At 49.5% G+C, this 17,599-nt stretch overlaps 3 protein-coding genes across 9 annotated transcripts; 1 reads left to right on the top strand and 2 right to left on the bottom strand.

Moving 5' to 3' along the window:
• Positions 1-3,510: 3,510 nt before the first annotated feature.
• On the bottom strand, positions 3,511-8,148 carry Eif2b4 (eukaryotic translation initiation factor 2B subunit delta). Of its 6 annotated transcripts, none has more exons than XM_047522082.1 (13): positions 8,072-8,148; positions 7,648-7,691; positions 7,201-7,336; positions 6,808-7,014; positions 6,464-6,546; positions 6,174-6,265; positions 5,829-5,943; positions 5,556-5,632; positions 5,281-5,383; positions 4,964-5,091; positions 4,651-4,828; positions 3,979-4,159; positions 3,521-3,869 (listed from the first exon to the last, which is right to left on the bottom strand). In XM_047522082.1, the coding sequence occupies exons 1-13, from the start codon at positions 8,100-8,102 to the stop codon at positions 3,670-3,672; spliced, it is 1,575 nt and encodes a 524-aa protein (XP_047378038.1). In that variant the 5' UTR covers positions 8,103-8,148; the 3' UTR covers positions 3,521-3,669. The 6 variants fall into 6 exon arrangements, with proteins under 6 accessions (XP_047378036.1, XP_047378038.1, XP_047378035.1 ...); XM_047522081.1 differs by having other exon boundaries at positions 3,533-3,869; positions 6,808-7,017; positions 8,072-8,147; XM_047522084.1 differs by having other exon boundaries at positions 3,535-3,869; positions 6,808-7,017; positions 8,044-8,112.
• Positions 8,149-8,286: 138 nt separating this feature from the next.
• Snx17 (sorting nexin 17) lies at positions 8,287-14,108 on the top strand. 2 transcript variants are annotated; one of them, XM_047522087.1, is made up of 15 exons: positions 8,289-8,592; positions 9,036-9,110; positions 10,061-10,178; positions 10,686-10,750; positions 11,027-11,137; positions 11,243-11,333; positions 11,494-11,581; positions 11,808-11,877; positions 12,168-12,260; positions 12,349-12,552; positions 12,665-12,790; positions 12,929-13,006; positions 13,156-13,230; positions 13,319-13,360; positions 13,445-14,108. In XM_047522087.1, the coding sequence occupies exons 1-15, from the start codon at positions 8,530-8,532 to the stop codon at positions 13,556-13,558; spliced, it is 1,413 nt and encodes a 470-aa protein (XP_047378043.1). In that variant the 5' UTR covers positions 8,289-8,529; the 3' UTR covers positions 13,559-14,108. The 2 variants fall into 2 exon arrangements, with proteins under 2 accessions (XP_047378044.1, XP_047378043.1); XM_047522088.1 differs by lacking the exon at positions 9,036-9,110 and having other exon boundaries at positions 8,287-8,592.
• Znf513 (zinc finger protein 513) lies at positions 14,040-17,464 on the bottom strand. Its single transcript, XM_047522085.1, has 4 exons — positions 17,220-17,464; positions 16,813-16,971; positions 15,294-15,881; positions 14,040-15,208 (listed from the first exon to the last, which is right to left on the bottom strand). Exons 1-4 carry the CDS (start codon positions 17,272-17,274, stop codon positions 14,382-14,384), a joined length of 1,629 nt encoding a protein of 542 aa, XP_047378041.1. The 5' UTR covers positions 17,275-17,464; the 3' UTR covers positions 14,040-14,381.
• Between the last annotated feature and the right edge of the window lie 135 nt (positions 17,465-17,599).

Below are 17,599 nucleotides of genomic sequence, written 5' to 3'. Positions count from 1 at the left end.
GGCCGCTGCAGAGCCTTCTGGGAATTGCAGGGACAAGGGCCTGCTCGACGCCTGCGCAGCCGGGCGGGCTCCCACGCCGCCGTGCTTCGCGCTGGAGAACTCCAACCTCCCTTTCAACGCAGACTGCCGGGCCTGTGACGCCAAGCGCCAGGCTGCGTCTGAGAGTCTAACTGCAACCCTACATGGTCCCAGCCAGGACAGAAACGCGGAGACCGAGAGACCCTCGCCGCCAGCCTCCAGAGGATGAGTCCTGTTTCTGCCAGTAGTGAAGTCAGGGATGCACCCGAGACAGAAAGGAAATGAAAAGGGGTAGGAAAGAGGACAAGGAAGAGGAGGAGAGGTAGAAAAGTCAGGGCTGGGGTGGGGACGCAGCTTGGTCTTGTTCAGAGGCCTTGCCCCACTCCCTCATTGAGTGGTGGAATGGGTTGGTGAAAGAAGGTGTACATCAAGTTTCTCTCCAGAGCTACTTAAAGCTGTGTAATTATTTTTAAAAAATACTTATTTAGTTGTAATGCACACAGTACATTTATCTTATTTATGTGTTGCTGAGGTTCGAACCCAGTGCCTTACACATGCTAGACAAGCGCTCCACCACGGAGCCACAACCCCAGCATATAAATTTAATAGGTCTCCACACACCCAGTAGGAGAGAGTGCAAGAGATATCAACGTAGACAGGAAGGAGTGGAGTCAGCCAAACTTTCTTCTCGCAAATAATGTCTCCCATTAAATTCTCTTGCACAAAACATTTAAGAAAAGTCTAGTAGAAAGGTGGGCACCTTAGCTTGTGCCTGTTGTGCCTGCTACTCTGGAGTTCTAAAAGGAGGATCGCTTAAACCAGGAATTTGGGGCCATTCTGGGCAACATAGCAAAACTGGTCTCTTAAAGAAACAAAGAAAAATACTGGCAGGCGTTAACTAAGATCTAAAAAAGGGGAAAAAGGGACACTACCCCTGTCTCACTCCTTTAGAGGCAAACAGTCTTTTGAATGGGTGTCCTCTTTCTCTTAGGTATTAGCTAGCTCTTAAATCTTTATGCAATGAACAACTCTGTTTCAAACATTTAATTCCATAATGAACAAATCTGTCTTTAAATCCCTGTTGCCTCAGATTTAGCTGTCTTTGACTTCAACCATTATGAAATCTTTTTAAAATGAATAATGAATAATACTAATTTTTAGAACGAGACAGTTGTGGCCAGAAATTTAAAAAAAAAAGGGGGGGTATAAAGTGAAGAAGGTCTTCAAACTGTCTCCAGCCACACAGGCATTTCTTATTACCTGTCCAAAGCATTTTACTTTTATATTTATCTTTTCCCCTTTTTTATTCAAATAGCAACTAACTACCCATACTGTCCTGTATCTTCTTTTAACTGAGGGTATCTTAAAGATTCATTTCTGTATATTAAAACCTTCCTCATTCTTTATTACTGCCTAGGATTTAATTTTATGAATGTATTATTATTTAATGCATTAATGATCCTAATGGATATTTAAGTGGTTTCCAATCTTTTGCTGTTATTAACAATGCTACTATAAATAACTTTGTATCTAAGTTACTTCAAACATGCACATATATGGGTAGGATGAATTCCCTGAAGTGACATTGCCGGACCAGTTTGCTCATTTATTTATTTATTTGATACCAGGGATTGAACCCAAGGTGTTTAACCACTGAGCCACATCCCCAGCCTCATTTTTGAGCTGAAATGGGCTCCTTCTGCCTCATCCTCCAGAACTGCTGGGATTACAGGCGTGTGCCACAGCAAATGGCTTTATATATTTATGTATATATGTTTGTATGTATGCTGCTGGCCATCAAACCCAGGATCTCACACATGCTGGGCAAGTGCTATGCCATTGAGCTACACCTCCCTGCCCTGAAAAACAGTCTTAACTGATCTGTTTCTGTAATCTCTACCAGTATCTTTCTAAAGCATAAAACTGATCCTGCTTAATTTTGATGACTGAGTTCATATTGATCTTAAAAAAAAAAAAAACAAAAAAACAGGAAACCAAAACCTCCAAGAAATGCTCATTGTATTTTTGCTTTTTTTTTTTTTTTGGGTGCTGGGGATCGAACCCAGGCCCTTGTGCTTGCAAGGCAAGCACTCTACCGACTGAGCTATCTCCCCAGCCCCAAGAAATGCTCATTGTAAACCACTGGCAGTAACTAGGGACCAATTCCTGAAAATAGACAAATAAAAGGAAAAAATTAAGTATTTATCCTGCCTTTCATCTCCTAAAGAAATTATTCAGGCAACAATTATCAGTGGATAAAACCATAATTTAAATGTTTGGGGAAAGCTTTAAAATGCCTGGACCAACTCATCACTAAACATGAAATAACCAGTCATTGTTTGCGTCCTGATGACATACAATATAAAGCACATAGAACCATATATTACCTATCCTACCCAAAAAGTTGAAATAGAAACACAGGGCTTAGAGAATGAATTAATACTACATGAAAGCAAATAGTCAAATACAGAATGTGGGACATTTTATAATGACAGTTAACCTGGTTTCTGTAAGTCAACTTCTCCCCCACCCCCAGTGCTAAAGAGATTGAACCCAGGACCCTATACATGCTAAGCATGCACTCTGTCACTGAGCTACAATTCAGTCTTTTTGTATTTTAAGTTTTTTGTTGTTGTTTACACCTTTATTTTTATGTGATGCTGAGAATCAAACCCAGTTCCTCACATGTGCTAGCAAATGCTATACCACTGAGCTTTAATTCCAGCCCCTCCAGTCTTCGATTTTCTTTGTGTGTGTGTGTGTGTTGCTAGAGATTGAACCCAGGGCCTCATGCAAGCTAGGCAAGCCCTCTAGCACAGATCTGCATCCCCAGCCCTTTTTATTTTGAGATAGTCTTAAGTTACCCAGGCTGGTCTTGAACTTATGATTTTCCTGCTTCAGCCTCCCAAGTCACTGGGAATACTGACAGGCACTATCTTGTGCTATTTGAAATATTTTAACAAAACATGCACACAACCGGGCATGGTGGTGCTTGCCTATAAATCCAGAGGCTCAGGAGGCTGAGGCAGGTGGATTGAGAGTTCAAAGCCAGCTTCAACAACTCAGCGAGACCCTGTCTCTAAATAAAATACAAAAAAGGGCTGGGGATGTGGCTCAGTGGTTGAGTGCCCCTGTGTTCAATCCCCAGTACCAAAAAAAAAAAAAAAAAAAAAAAACACAAATGGATCTTTCCATTTTGAAGCTAAGCAGTGATTAAACTCACAGTTTAATGTGCCTTAGCTGTGTTTCCTCCCATTTTCTTATCTACAAAATCTCATTTATTTCATGGCAATGTATTGGTATTTCTGACTAGGTGATAAGGGACTCAGAATAATTTCTTACACATTGAGTACTCCATAAATGCTAACTTATTACTAAGGTTAGGACTCTTATTTGTCCATATATTTCTCTTCATATCTACTTCAGTGTCTGACATGAGATGCTCAATATTAATGACTAAAGATCTGGATAGGTTTTGATCTCCATATGGACCCTCACCTTGGCCTCACCTGAGAGGGTCTCCACAAAGGCCAGAAGTTAGCAGTAGGCACGGACTCTTAACTTAAGCGGTGGAAATGCTAAAAGGGATACAAAGGAGCAGTTACTGAGTGTAGGGTGTATGATGCCATTTATTGAGTCTGTGTTTCCCCCTCATTGGTCACTGCTCTTGACTCGTAGGACAACAGGAACAGAACTGCAAGGGATCATGCCCAGCTCTGTGATCACCAGATCCACAAGCTCCGGGGGAGTCACATCATAGACTAAATTCAGTAGCCGTAAGGATGGGTAGTTCTGCCAGTTAGCCAGGGCCACGTGTTCTCCCCGCTCACACTGCAGATCATCAGGGTCATCTGCAATGGGAGGTAGACTCATTATATCCTTTTAGGAAAGAAGTTGTGGTTTAGCTTCCCCTCTTCCTCTTTTCTCAGGTGTCTGGAAGTTCTCTTTTGCCCTGCTTACCTAGCTCATTGGAGACAAAGGCATCAGTCTGCACACGCTCACAGAACTTGTATGTTTCACAGCAGACCAGCACTGGGACATTATGGGCTCGAGCCACCAAGGCCAGCTGTGCAGTCCCTACCCGTGACATCACAGAGCCATTGGCTAGGAGTGCATGAGCTCCCAATAGCACCTTAGAAACCTGTTTGTTTTGGATAGTAAGGAAAGGGGAAGGGAAAAAAGGCCATGTTATATCAATGCAGAACAAATTCCCCCACTTCTGCCCAGGACAGTAACAAATCTTAATAATTGCTGTTCTTGGAAAACACCTAACCAATGACCCACCAAGCCTCCTACAGGGAAACTAAACCAGGTTACTTCTGTTCTGTTTTGTTCTGCTAGTTTAATATAATGTTCTTATCATAGCTATACTATACTAGAGCATACTGTAGGTTTTTTTCTTATTAAGTATAAACGGGGCTATATTATTTTTTTGGACACAAGTCCTTTATTTATTTTTATGTGGTACTGAGGATAAAACCGAGTCCCTCACACATACTATGCAAGCTACAACCCCCGACCTGGGCTGTGTTATTCTATTTTTAAATAACTGAACCTAACGAAGGTAGGATTATATCTATTTACTACACCCTTTTACCTCCAACCTCGGAGGTCCCTTTCCTCAGCCCTCACCTCTGGGAGCACATAGGAGGCTGCAGGAATCAGCAGGTAGGAGGCAGGGACCCCAGCACGGACCAGAGAACGTAGCATGTGCCTTCCCTCTAACCAGGGCCGGCTGTCCACCACTACTACCCGAAACCGCCGGCCATTGGACCAAGCCTCCTGAAGAATTCGTGATACCAGAGATGAGCTAAAGGGGATACAGAAGAGATTCAGTTATAAAAAGTCACTAACTGGTGGTCAGCCCATTCTCAAAGGCAAGAGGATAATCCTGTCTTCATACTGGTCCACTCCCCAGTTTCTTAGTCATGGAGTTAGATCATACCATCCATATACCAGAATCACATCTCCATTATTGATCTTCTTGTAGGCAAAGCGTGAAATTGCCTGAGCTGCAAGCACAATCTTCTCCTGCACATATCGATCAATGGCTACTCCAAGTTCTGACTTGGCCTAAATGGAGTAAGATGTTAGAGAACAGGAAATGGATTGTCATACTGGATGCTTGAATTTATGTATAACAATGGGCTTGAAGGTGGCCCACAGGTAGCACAAGTAAGAGCTGGCCTTCCTAAGTGTTCCAAACATGCTTCTAAATCATAACTACAGGTGCATGCCTCTCCCATTCCTCTTGCTCATCACCTCTTCTTCCCGCTTGGAGCTGCTCACACTGGTGATTTCCTTGTTGAGGAATTTAATGGCGTTGTACATGCTCGCAGACAGGGGGCGGCACTGAGTCAGGAAGCTACAACAACAACACCTCAGTTTGTGCAACTTGTTAAAACTTAAAATGCTGCTACTTTTTTTTTATTCTTTGAAAATAAAAACGGAAAATGAAATAGTGTAGAAAAGCAAGAGAAAGAGGACCTGCAAAGGCCTGGATGAGATGGGAGTGGACTTGTAGTTGTCATCCTTACCTGATGTAGGGCTTTAGTTTATTCACAAGATCCCTTGAGAGTTCTTCATTGGGAGGTGTTGTGTAATCCTGAATCACCTACAGAGTACACAAACTGATCAGCATAGTGTTTCTTAATAAGATGTCCAAAAAGGAAGTAAGGGTAAACTTCACTGAGGAAAGTGTTCTGAGGGTGGGAGTCCCTCTTTGTCTAAGAGATTACCTTGGGTCAGAGGAGCTGGGATAGTTTGGAGGAAGGTGGGGTGGAGTCATAAAAGAACAGGATGGGGCATACCTGTTGTAAGGCACGAAGCAGGGCAATACACCGGGCATTGGAGCCACTGACCAGGCCCTGGGAGTACTGCAGGCCGAGTCGCACCATGGCTGGGTGGATCACAGAGGATGGGATGCTGATGGGGATGGTGGTGTCACATATTTTGCAAGGGAACTTGAGCACCTACTGCCCCTTACCCCTGATGAAAAGGAACTTTTCTCACTAGCACAGACTCCCCCGTTTCCTCCAGAGTTTTGTCTTGAGTTCATACTTCTCTCCACAGATCCCATCTCAAACTTCCAATCACTTTTAATGACTGAGTTATTAAACCTTCTCAGACTTAAATGTTATGACATAGGATCCTACCTCATATACTGGGTCAGGAAGTTCTGTCTGCTGTACTGGGGTAGGTGGGAGAAGAGACTGACTTTGGATCCATAATCCTTTCGTGTAGGAACCTTGACAAGATGGGAACAGAACCAATGGCCCAGAGTTTAAAACTTATAGAATGAAGCTGGAAAGGAACTGAACAGTAACACTACTTTGATCCAAATACCCATCCCTTCTCCAGGGTCTCACTTTGCCCCAAACAATTTTCCTCCCTCCACCCCATCTACCTAGGCTCGCTCTGGACACACACCAAACCTACTTCCTACCTGTTGTCTCTCTGTTTTTTTAACAAGCCTTCTCAGAAGTGTGGAGTCATCAACCTGAGTGTGCTCTGGGAGACGCTTCACTCCTAAAAGATAATGGCTATTTTCAAGATATAATAGGTCTTGAAATGGGTAATTTGCTCTTATGGCACAAGGTGCATCAAGAATAATAGGATGTAGGAGCAAGGAGAATAGAGTAGAAGAAGAAATAGGTAAAGGATGGGGTTGATATAAGAATTCTGAACTTTGGGTTCCACGGTGAGAATGGAAGGAGAAAAGTTTTTCTAAGGGGAAGCCTTAGCTAGCACTGAATTAGGAGCAAGAGGTTTTGAAATAAGGGAAAATACCTGAGAGGATTTCTCCAGCTGTGCTGGGACAGGCCTGAGGAGGTGGCCCTCCTTGTTCCCCTTTTCTTGCCTGCTTCAGGGCTCGCTCAGCCTCCTGTTTAGCTCGACGCTCAGCTCGAAGTTCTGCCTTACTCCGACCAGCTGGAACTTTCTCCCCGGCAGTGCCCCCCAACTGACTGCCAGTTCCTGGCAGTTCTCTGGTTGTGCCTACTAAATGTAGAAGTAAGAGGGTGCACAAGTCCCAGACAGGAGATATTTCTGCCCCAACCATAGCTTCTCTTTTGGCTTATCTGAATCTTTTCACTTTTCACTTGCTCAAACCAATTTTGTCCTGTCACCCCACCACCTCCCTCTAACCAGTTTCACAACCCTGCCCATTAAAAAACCGCGCACCTTGACACTGTGCTGTAGATACAGCAGAGCCAGTTTCTGGTTCTGCCCCCTTGTCCTCCTTCCGTCTCTTCTTTTGCTGTTTCTTTTCCTTCCGAAGCTGCAGCTTCTCTTCTTGGGTCATCTCCCTCCCTGCTGCCTGAGACACAGACAGGACATTGCTCTTCCCCCAACAATTCCAATGGTGAATCAACACTCTTGGATGCTTAGAAGATTCCCACAAGGTTCTGTACCTAATCCTCTCTCACTTCCACAAGTTACCTTTTACAAGCTTACATCCTGTACAGGGATGGATTTTTCTCCTCCACTATCAGACTTAAATACCATTAGCCTCTGTAAAATTCCTGGCTTTACTGAGAAATAAACTGAACGGAATGGGAGATGGGTAGAATGAAGCTGGCAGTCCTGCGTAGCATTTGACAGGCGGCTTGGGAGGGCACCCTCACTTACCCCAGGTCGAGGCGAAAGTTCCGCTTTCATTCCGGATCCCGATTCTGAATCAGAAAACAGGGCACAAAGTGAGCCAGAGAGGCTCCGAGAGGGTTTCGGGGTACTCGCACTCGGCGCAGCTGGCTGCTGGGTTGGCATGACCACGGCTCCGCCGCCAGGCGCGGGGCAAACCAGGGATCCGCGTGGGGACGCACTGCGCGGCAAGATCAAAGGACAGGCGGGGAGGAAGGAAGGAAGGAGGAGTCACCCACCCTTCTCATGGGAACCAGCCGGGACGCAGCGTGGGGCTGCACCCGAGTCTAAGCCAGAGGCTGGCGTGGCACCGGAACGGAACGACAGGGCCCAAAGGAGCTCAGGGCCCAGCACTAGCCGTCCCGAGCTCGTCGGCTCGCGTACCAGTTGGTGCTCCCGGCCCTTCGCTCACCCTCGAGAACAGCCACAGCCACCGCAGCCATCGCGGACCGTCCTAGGCTCCGCCCACCGCGGTCACCGGGCTGTCCCGGTGCCTAACTTCGCAGACACTGGGACTACAGCGCCCCCTGGGCTGGAGGTTCCACCATCGACGCCCGCTGCGCACACCACAGACGGACTACAATTTCCGGAGTGCATTGGGTCCCGCCCCGGACTACGGGTCGAGATGAGGACCGTCTCGGCTTTGGGCTCCCCGTCCTGACAGCTTCCTCGTGCCCTGTAGACTACAGTTCCCAGAATGCTGGGGTCTCTACGCCCAGAGCCGACGTCCTACCGCCTTCCCACCTTGGATCCCAGGCCCCCCAAAATGGCGAGTGAAGCTGCGGGGACGTACTGAGCAGCGGAGGCGAGCGTGGAGAGCCGCTGAGGCCCTCACAGTCTGGACCCCGGAGGGGCCCTGCAATAGGGAACATGCACTTTTCCATTCCTGAAACCGAGTCCCGCAGCGGGGACAGCGGCGGCTCCGCCTATGTGGTGAGGAGCTGCCGGAGCTGGGCCGGGGCGGGGATAACGGGCCGAAGCTCTGGGAGCGGCCTCCAAGGCCCGGCAGCCTCTCTTCGGGCCAGTTCCAAGGTCGCTGGCTTCACTGGGAGCATATGTCTAGTCTCAAATTCGTGTAGAGGTCTCCCCAGCTCCAGTAGGTCCTTTGTTCGGCCATTCGCCTCCCCTTGCTAGGTCGGCTGCTTTGTGGGTGTCACAGGCCTGTCGGGGAGGGGACTGTAGCACAAGGGCCTGAGTTTCCCCCGGACTGGACCTTCTGCTTTGGGACCTGGCCCTGGGGAAAACAGGCTAACTAACCTTCGGGAAATCTCGTTGTGTTACTCTGAATGAGCTGTGCCGGACAACTTCCGGCTGGGGTTCTCAGGAGATAGCCAGGACTGCGACCCTAAAATGCCTGCCTGCTTTTGCGTCCTCAGGCCTATAACATTCACGTGAACGGAGTCCTGCACTGTCGGGTGCGCTACAGCCAGCTCCTGGGGCTGCACGAGCAGGTGGGACTAGCACGCCTGTGAGGGCAGCTTTGAGCCCTTGCCTGCACATGGACGTCAATATCTCCTTTTTTTTTTTTTTTTGCTTCATCCGGTTCCTCTTTAATCACTGCCAAAAGGGAGGGTGAAGTGCTTTATTTTTTCGTCTGACATTTTCGGGGAACTCCCTAAGGAACTTAATGTTTGCCACAATAATTGTGCCTCCCTATACTCACATTCTGCTTCCTGCTTTTCTGTACCTTCTTTACTGTTCTTTTAGCCTTTGCCCCTGCATGGAAAAGCTGAACCCTCCCCATCTTCGAAAGCACATTCCTTCTGTAATCTGAGCTGCAATTTTAAATTCTTTTCCCTGCTTATACAAACCATTCCCTGGTTTCCTTGTGTGTTCCTTGGCTCATTTCAACGTGTATAGCTGTTCCAGTTATTCTTATATGTGTGATATGATGTTTCTCTGCCTTCCTTACCAGATGGTGAACTGTATTTAACTCAGTAGAGAGTCCTGGTTCTACTGATAATTAGTTGCACAACCCCACGCAGTTACCTAATTTCTTTGGACCTTGGGTTCTACAACTGAAAAATGAATTCCTTGATCCACAAAGTCCCTTTAAGTCTTAAGCTACTTTGTGAACATACTTAGCTATGACCCAACTATTTGTGCACATAAGTATTCCTTATAAAGTCCTCTGCTTCCTGTGAGGGTTCAATGAAGTCTTGCTAGATAATGAGGGGCTCCCTTTGGGTCCTGTCCCCACACAAATCCCTCCCCACACTGTGAAGAGGCTGACTTATACACACTAAGATAGTATAGAACTTATATCTAAGGCAGCTCCCTTGCGATGCTAATTCTGCCAAAGGATTTCCCAGTTGACCAGAGTAGATGTGGTGAACTCTGTCTCAATTGCTTCCTTCATTTTCTGTGTTTATGAAAGGGTTGTATCTCTTTCTCTGTGTAGCTTCGGAAGGAGTATGGGGCCAATGTGCTTCCTGCATTCCCCCCAAAGAAGCTTTTCTCTCTGACACCTGCAGAGGTAGAACAGAGGAGAGAGCAGTTAGAGAAGTACATGCAAGCTGGTGAGTGATTGAACTAACTTTAAACTATTTTGAGCATTGTAGGGAGAAACTCAAAACAACTGGCTCTGTAGAAGTCCTACATTAATTTCTGTGAGAATCCTCTTGTCTGATCTGTTATTTAACAAGCAAAGTAAATAGCCTGTAAGGATTTTTAAGTGTATACTAGCAAAGCAATTTGGGCACTAATATCTATGAGAAATACAAGTGTAACACTAACTAGTCTTAAGGCAGTTTAGTTTGGTGGGGAGAAATTAATTTCTATCTGATGTGCTTTAGATTAACATCATTGTTATTTCCCTAGTTCTATAGACTGGACTCAACTAGATGGCAGCCAAGGGTGGGGCAGGTGAAGAATTTATGCAAACATTGAGTGAGGTGAGGCCAGCTGGGGGATGTGGCAGGCCACCATCAGCCCAGGAAATGGGGTCGGGGGGACCTACTAAGAGGAGGACTGGGGGAAGCCAGTGAATCCTAAAATACTAGAACATCATTCTCTTGTTCCCACAGTTCGGCAAGACCCACTGCTTGGGAGCAGTGAGACCTTTAATAGTTTTCTGCGTCGTGCACAACAGGTAAGGCTTTAAGTGAGACCTAGACTTAAGGGAAAGATTTGCTGGAGGGCCATGTCATTTTAATGATATGGTTCAGAGTAGTCATCCTGGAACTTTGGTAATGGAATGAAGCATCTGCTGTACCACTGAAGTCAAAGAAAGCCCAACCTATGTTTAAGCAGCTGAGAATGAAAACACAAGAGGGGACTAAAAATAGATAGTTGCAGATGGAGCAGAGCTGGTCCGGGGACAGGTGTTAATAAGCAGTGGTTCCCATCCCCATATATGCTCACACAGGAGACACAGCAGGTCCCCACAGAGGAGGTCTCCTTGGAAGTGCTGCTCAGCAACGGGCAGAAAGTTCTGGTCAACGTGCTAACTTCAGATCAGACCGAGGATGTTTTGGAGGTGAGGTACTTTTTCAGCACTGGCCCTGCACCCTCTGCACCCCAGGTCCTGGGCTTGGGAAAGACTGGGACCAGCCAATAGGTGAGCTGTACTTCCTGTCCCCAGGCTGTAGCTGCAAAGCTGGATCTTCCAGATGACCTGATTGGATACTTTAGTCTCTTTCTTGTTCGAGAAAAAGAGGATGGAGCTTTTTCTTGTGAGTCTCTCTAGACTTTACTATTTCATTGTGTTTCCAGTAGTGAGTTTTGTCTCCCTGTCACCCCTTAGAATGAGACATTTCCTCAGAGTGTGTCTTTCTTCTTTCTTTGTTTCCTTTTCTTTAAGGCTCATCACATTTTTTTTTTTTTAATCCATAGTTGTACGGAAGTTGCAAGAATTTGAGCTGCCTTATGTGTCTGTTACCAGTCTTCGGAGTCAAGAGTATAAGATTGTGCTAAGGAAGAGGTCAGGGCTGGGCCTGAAAGTGGGGATGGTGCTGAGTATGATTTTGGGCTATATGTTGAGACAGAATAATCTGGACAAGGGAGTAGTGCCATGTGTTTCTATCAGGCCTCCCAAACTTCCTCCCACTGTCTTACCATTAGCCCTAGAGTTCTAGACTTTTTCCATTCTATCTCTTGCCTTACCCCAGCTTAGCCCCATTACCCCTTTCCACCCCTTGGCCTCACAGTTATTGGGACTCTGCCTATGATGACGATGTCATGGAGAACCGAGTTGGCCTGAACCTGCTTTATGCTCAGGTGAGCTTGGAGCTGCCTCAGAACCCTTGCCCTGAAAATGACTCTGCTGTCCCACTTGCCCAAGAAAATCTTTGTCTTTGTTCTCAGTTCTTGGGGACATTCCTAGAATACTGTCAGGGCTCTTGAAGGAATCTCTATTCTCCCTACTTTTAAGTTGATAAGGTCAAGGTCTCACTTTAAAAAGGTCACTCAAGTGTGGGGCTAGAGTCAGACTGGACACAGCTAACTGTAGACATTGTCCTGGGGCCACTGACTGGATCCCCCACCCCCACCCCTTGTTTCTACTGTAGACAGTGTCAGATATCGAGCATGGGTGGATCCTGGTCACCAAAGAGCAGCATCGGCAGCTCAAATCTCTGCAAGAGAAGGTCTCCAAGAAGGAGGTGAGCTCTGCCTGGCTGTCCCTGCAAGGGGTTGCATACTCCAAGCTACCACTCCTTCTAATCCAAGATACATGGTGACATTTTTCAGTTCCTGCGTCTGGCCCAAACCCTGCGGCACTACGGCTACCTGCGCTTTGACGCCTGTGTGGCCGACTTCCCAGAGAAGGATTGTCCAGTGGTGGTGAGTGCAGGCAACAGTGAGCTCAGTCTCCAGCTCCGCCTGCCTGGCCAGCAACTTCGAGAAGGCTCCTTCCGAGTCACCCGCATGCGATGCTGGCGGGTCACTTCCTCTGTGAGTAAAGTGGGAGTGAAGACTTCCGGGAGTCAAGTACAGCAACCCTTGAGCTTCAGGGATGGACTGCAGTGGGTTAGAAGAGGTAGCCTAATTCTCCTTCCTTCCCCAGGTGCCACTGCCCAGTGGAGGTACAAGCAGCCCAGGCCGGGGCCGTGGTGAAGTGCGCCTGGAACTGGCTTTTGAATACCTCATGAGCAAGGACCGGCTACAGTGGGTTACCATTACCAGCCCCCAGGTGAGACCACCCTCAGACCTCCTCGGAAGCCCCTTAGATAACCATCTAGGGCTTCCAGGACTTCATGAGTGGGAGCCCTTGTCTTGGGGGTTCTGGGCTCTGGATGACCACCCAAGTCAACAAGCTCTCTGCCCTTAGGCTATCATGATGAGCATCTGCCTCCAGTCAATGGTAGATGAATTGATGGTGAAGAAATCTGGGGGCAGTATCAGGAAGGTAAGCAGCAAGCAGGGACCAGGCAGCTGAGTGGTTGTGTTCTCCCTGCCTTGTGTCCCAGGGGGTGAGGCTTCTCTTGAGGGGACATACTTAAGATTCTGACAGGAGTGATCCTGACCTTATCAGCACTTTGTATCTTTTGTCCCCAGATGTTGCGCCGGCGGGTAGGGGGCACCCTGAGACGCTCAGATAGCCAGCAAGCAGTGAAGTCCCCACCGCTGCTAGTAAGTATCACCCCAGTTCATTACCCTGGCTTCCAGACTTGCCTTACCTCCCCCAGTGAATCTGACACCTGTGCCTCCTCTTCCCCAGGAGTCACCTGATGCCAGCCGGGAGTCCATGGTCAAACTCTCAGTGAGTTAACAGGGTTGGTGAGGTTGGTGTTGTAGGGGTCTTGTAGGCTTAAGCTCTCTGACCCCCACCCTGCCTTTGTTACAGAGTAAGCTGAGTGCTGTGAGCTTGCGGGGGATTGGCAGTCCCAGCACAGATGCCAGTGCCAGTGATGTCCACGGCAATTTCGCCTTCGAGGGCATTGGAGATGAGGATCTGTAATCTCCACTGCTTGGATGTCTACCCCAGAGGAATTTACAGAAATGTGCCCTGTGCCCCCCAATCTAGGGGGAGTTTTTTCTCTTTCCTTCCTACCTCCCCTTTTCCTTCTTGGCCAGGGGCCTCCTAACCCACCTTCCCTCCCTGCCAGGCTGGCTGCACAAAGGACTGCCCTCTCTCTTTCAGAGCAGGCCCTCGATGCCAAATTAACATTTAGTATTTTGCACAAAGTCCAAGGGACCATGGCTACCTGCCTTTGGGAGGAGCCAGAGCTCCCCCTGGTCTGCTTCTGGCTTCTTGGGGCCATGGGCAAGGGGACGGGCAGAGGTCTGTGTGTGGTCTGGCCCAGCTCCCCATCATTAAACTCAAGCCTGACTGCTGCCTACCTCTGGTTCCCTCTCACTGCTCCTGCTGCCACCTGTGCAGCATGGACTGCTGTGCTAAGGACAAGGCCAAACTGCTTGCCATTGCCAATTCAGCATAGACATGGCTTTGTTAGTGTTTCCTTTATTATAAAGCACTGAAATAAGTTAAATAAACAGGTGGGACGCTGGGCAGTCCCCAGCCAGTTCATCCACAGCCCCTTAGAGCAGTGGAGGTGAATACAAGGCCCTTCTCACTGAGCTCATGAAGTGCATCAGTCAAGGCAAGGCCCCCTGGTCCATATGGGCCCCTGCCCACAGAATTTGGGCTGGTCCATATAATGCCTAGGTTAGTCTGTGGAGCCCCTGGCCAGCGGGGGAAAAGAGAAGTTGGCTTCTGTTCCATCTGTATAAAACGCAGGAAGAGCAGGGCTAATCCATAGGGCCCTGGGGAAGGACCTAGTTCAAGGTGAGTCTGTATGGAGAGCCCGGCTACCAGCAGTGCCCAGGGCTGTTGGACCCCGAGTGCTCAAAACAGAGGGTGGGCTGTGAGGTGGTGCCCATCCCTCTGAGGCAGAGAGGCCAGGCCCTCCTGCCCCACCATGGCCATGCACCTTCTGGTGGCGCTTGTAGTTGTCCCAGTGGCCTGTGGTGTAGGCGCAGGTGGCACAGCGGAAGGGCTTCTCGCCTGTGTGCCTCAGCATGTGGCGTTTGAGGTTCATGCTCTGGTTGCAGCTGTAGTTGCAAAGGCTACATCGAAAAGGTTTGTCACCAGAGTGGATACGACCATGACGTTTGAGGTTGGCCAGGTTGCCACAGGCATAGGGGCAGAGGGGGCACTTGTAGGGCTTCTCTCCTGTGTGGACACGCTGGTGCCGTTTCAGGTTATCCAGATGAGCAGAGGCATAAGGACAGCGGGCGCAGCGGAAGGGCTTCTCACCACTGTGTGTCTTCATGTGCCGGGCCAGGTGGTTGGGATAGTGAGTGGCAAAGGGGCAGAGGCTACAGGCAAAGCCTTTGTCACTGGGGCCCTGGGGCCCCCCACTGGCACCCCCTCCAGCCTCTCCTCGCATGCAGCGCCCACACATGGCAGATCCCAGCCGACTACCCTCACCCTCCTCCAGCTCTTGTCCACAGCCCCGGCAGGTCCAAGGGAACAGCAGCTCTGGCAGTGGTTCTGATCCAGTCCCGCACAGGCCCTCCCCTTCACCCCGCAGCTGCCCACAGTCTGGCAGGAAACTGGCACCACCTGGTGGCACATGGAGGCTCAAATCTGGAAGGAGCAGAGCATCTGTGGGAACAATGAAACTTGAGCTATTAATCCCAAATATCACTAGTGCTACCCACCACATCCTAGAAAGATCCTGGCATTTTACCTTCAGGTCTCCGGGGCACTGCTCCCTCCTGCTCTGTGGGACTGGGAGGCCGGGCTGGTCGTGGAGCACAGCAGCGGAAGCCACAGGTCGGGCAGGGAGGAGTGGGGGGCCCTGCATGGGTACGCTGATGCCGCCTCAGGTTGCCCAGGCTGCTGCAGGCAAAGGGGCAGTGGGGACAGCGGTAGGGCTTCTCGCCAGTGTGGGTGCGGGTATGTCGTGTCAGGTTGACGAGCTGGGCTGAGGCGTAGGGGCAGCGGCCACAGCGGAACGGCTTCTCTCCGCTGTGTGTCTGCATGTGCCGCTTCAGGTGGCTCGAGTAGTGGGACACGAAGGCGCAGAGGCGGCATGAGTACAGTAGCCGTGGGGGCAGCGGGGGCCCCCCACCCGGCCCTCCTGCCCCACAACACGGCCCCTCACCTGTCAGCCCCCCACACAGCTGGCAGGCTGGGCCTGGCCTCTCACCCCTGGCCTCCCCTGGACCCCTGGCTGGCTCCTCAACTTCACTCTCAGCACTTAATGCTCGGCCGCCCCCAGACTCGTCGTCGCTCAGCCCGTAGGGAAGCCCAGGCCTGGCCCCCAGAGAGTCTCCTGGCAAGAGACACATAAGAAGATACATCAATATGGGGTAGGACCAGCTCCAAAATCCCTTTCTCACTTAGGTCCCACTTGCTTGGCCCCACCTTTCTCTTGGCTTTGATAATCCCTTTAGTTCTTTCTCCAGGGTCATGGCTTCCCCTATAATGCTCCAGAAAGTTCAAAATGAATTGTCTTCTTCTGAATCTGCACTAACCTAATGTTAGTAGAGTTGAACTGAATGGAAAAGATCAAGGGCTCACAGATTGCAAAGTGAAATGATTAAATAATGTAATTAATTCTTGAATAAGAAAGTATAAATAGGTCTCAGGCAGGACTTGAGACCTTTTTCTAGTCTATTAGCTTCTAGGACAGAGCTGATTATAAAACAAACACACCTCAAGACAAAAGGCCAAATTTGGAGGGAAGAGAAGCACAAATAATGAAAGTAATGCACATTATGCTTAAAGGATGGATTCTCATTTTTACAAGTTTCCTGAGTGACTTTCAAAAACATCCTTCATAAGTAAATTAGGGTATGGTGATGCTAAGGATCACAGGAGAAAAAGGAGGAAGGATACTTAAGGGCATAAGTGAAGAACTCTCAGTACAAACGGAGCTTGTTCTGTAGGTGAAACGAAGTTAAGAGCAGACCTAAGTATTTACAGTACACTCACAAGAAATGGACTAGGGAGGGGGTCAAGGTTATTAAAAGGGCACTTACTACCTTCCTCACACTACCTTTTACCAAGCTCCAGAACTTCTCAGCTAAGTGATAGAATCATTAAGTAAAGGAAGTAATCCAGCTCCAAATAAATCAGCCTTAGGTTGTGGCAGGAAACGGTGTTCTGGTCGCTGACACTAAACCCTACCTTACCTGTCTGTCTCCTAAAGGGCTAGGGTCCCCAGCGCTACTAATCCTTAACCAAGTCCCAGAAAAACCCACCTTCTGAGTCTCTCTCAAAGCCCATGAGCTGGTCGCTGTTGCCGTCACCTTCCTCCTCCTCTTCCTCTTCCTCCTCAAACTCCAGATCCTGGCCTAGTAGCAAATCACTTTCCAACACCAGTGCCCCGGGTCCTTCGTCGAGAGAGTCCTCTGTATCCACTAAAGAAGGGAGGGGGCTTGTGGATTCTCTCCCCCGAGCGGTGCACATCGTCCACACGCAGGAAACCAGCCCTTGTGGACGGCGCTTTCCGTACTCGTTGACCCTCTCGGGTTCCCTTAGTACCTGGGTGAGAAGCTAGGAGCCCAGATCACCCGCCCCATCCCTCAGGAGTCCCCCTCCACCCTGACCTGAGCCCACTCCACTGACCCCACCCCTGCTCCTCCCCCCAAAGCCCCTGACCCCTGACCTTTGACCCCCTCGCATTTCACGGGCTGCGGGTGGCTTTGCTTCCTTCGGGGCATCGTGACCGGCTCCAGCCCGACGCGCCTCCGGCCCCGCGGGCGCCCGGCCCCGCCCCTCCCAGCTCGGCCCCTTTGCCCGCCCCTGCTCTCAGGGCCCGCGGGCCACCCCCATGCAGAGGCGCGGGCCCCGGGCAGCCCCTGGCCCTGGCCCCGGCGCCCAGCTCAGGCCGCTCCCGCCGCCGCCGCCGCTTCCATTCATGGAGCCCCCTACCCCCCTCCGGAGACCAGCTGGTACCTCCGTACCCGCTTCCGCTTCCGCCGCCGCACAGCCATACGGGAAGCGTAGTCCGCGGGACACACAGCAGTGAGAACCGCCCGGCGTGAC

Source organism: Sciurus carolinensis, chromosome 13 (assembly GCF_902686445.1).
Source record: "Sciurus carolinensis chromosome 13, mSciCar1.2, whole genome shotgun sequence".
Classification (NCBI taxonomy): domain Eukaryota; kingdom Metazoa; phylum Chordata; class Mammalia; order Rodentia; family Sciuridae; genus Sciurus; species Sciurus carolinensis.
This window is presented reverse-complemented; position numbering and strand designations above follow the sequence as displayed.

Excerpts from the sequence above, each read along its gene's own strand:
- Snx17 (XM_047522087.1), top strand. The coding sequence starts at position 8,530 with ATGCACTTTTCCATTCCTGAAACCGAGTCCCGCAGCGGGGACAGCGGC. Across the intron at positions 12,553-12,664 it reads GCTGGCGGGTCACTTCCTCT|GTGCCACTGCCCAGTGGAGG; the intron begins GTGAGTAAAGTG and ends TTCCTTCCCCAG. Across the intron at positions 12,791-12,928 it reads TTACCATTACCAGCCCCCAG|GCTATCATGATGAGCATCTG; the intron begins GTGAGACCACCC and ends CTCTGCCCTTAG.
- Eif2b4 (XM_047522079.1), bottom strand. The coding sequence starts at position 7,785 with ATGCCAACCCAGCAGCCAGCTGCGCCGAGTGCGAGTACCCCGAAACCC. Across the intron at positions 6,266-6,463 it reads AAAAAACAGAGAGACAACAG|GTTCCTACACGAAAGGATTA; the intron begins GTAGGAAGTAGG and ends CATCTTGTCAAG. Across the intron at positions 4,160-4,650 it reads CCTCCTATGTGCTCCCAGAG|GTTTCTAAGGTGCTATTGGG; the intron begins GTGAGGGCTGAG and ends CAAAACAAACAG.
- Znf513 (XM_047522085.1), bottom strand. The coding sequence starts at position 17,274 with ATGCCCCGAAGGAAGCAAAGCCACCCGCAGCCCGTGAAATGCGAGGGG. Across the intron at positions 16,972-17,219 it reads GAAATGCGAGGGGGTCAAAG|TGGATACAGAGGACTCTCTC; the intron begins GTCAGGGGTCAG and ends TCCCTTCTTTAG. Across the intron at positions 15,882-16,812 it reads CTTTGAGAGAGACTCAGAAG|GAGACTCTCTGGGGGCCAGG; the intron begins GTGGGTTTTTCT and ends GTCTCTTGCCAG.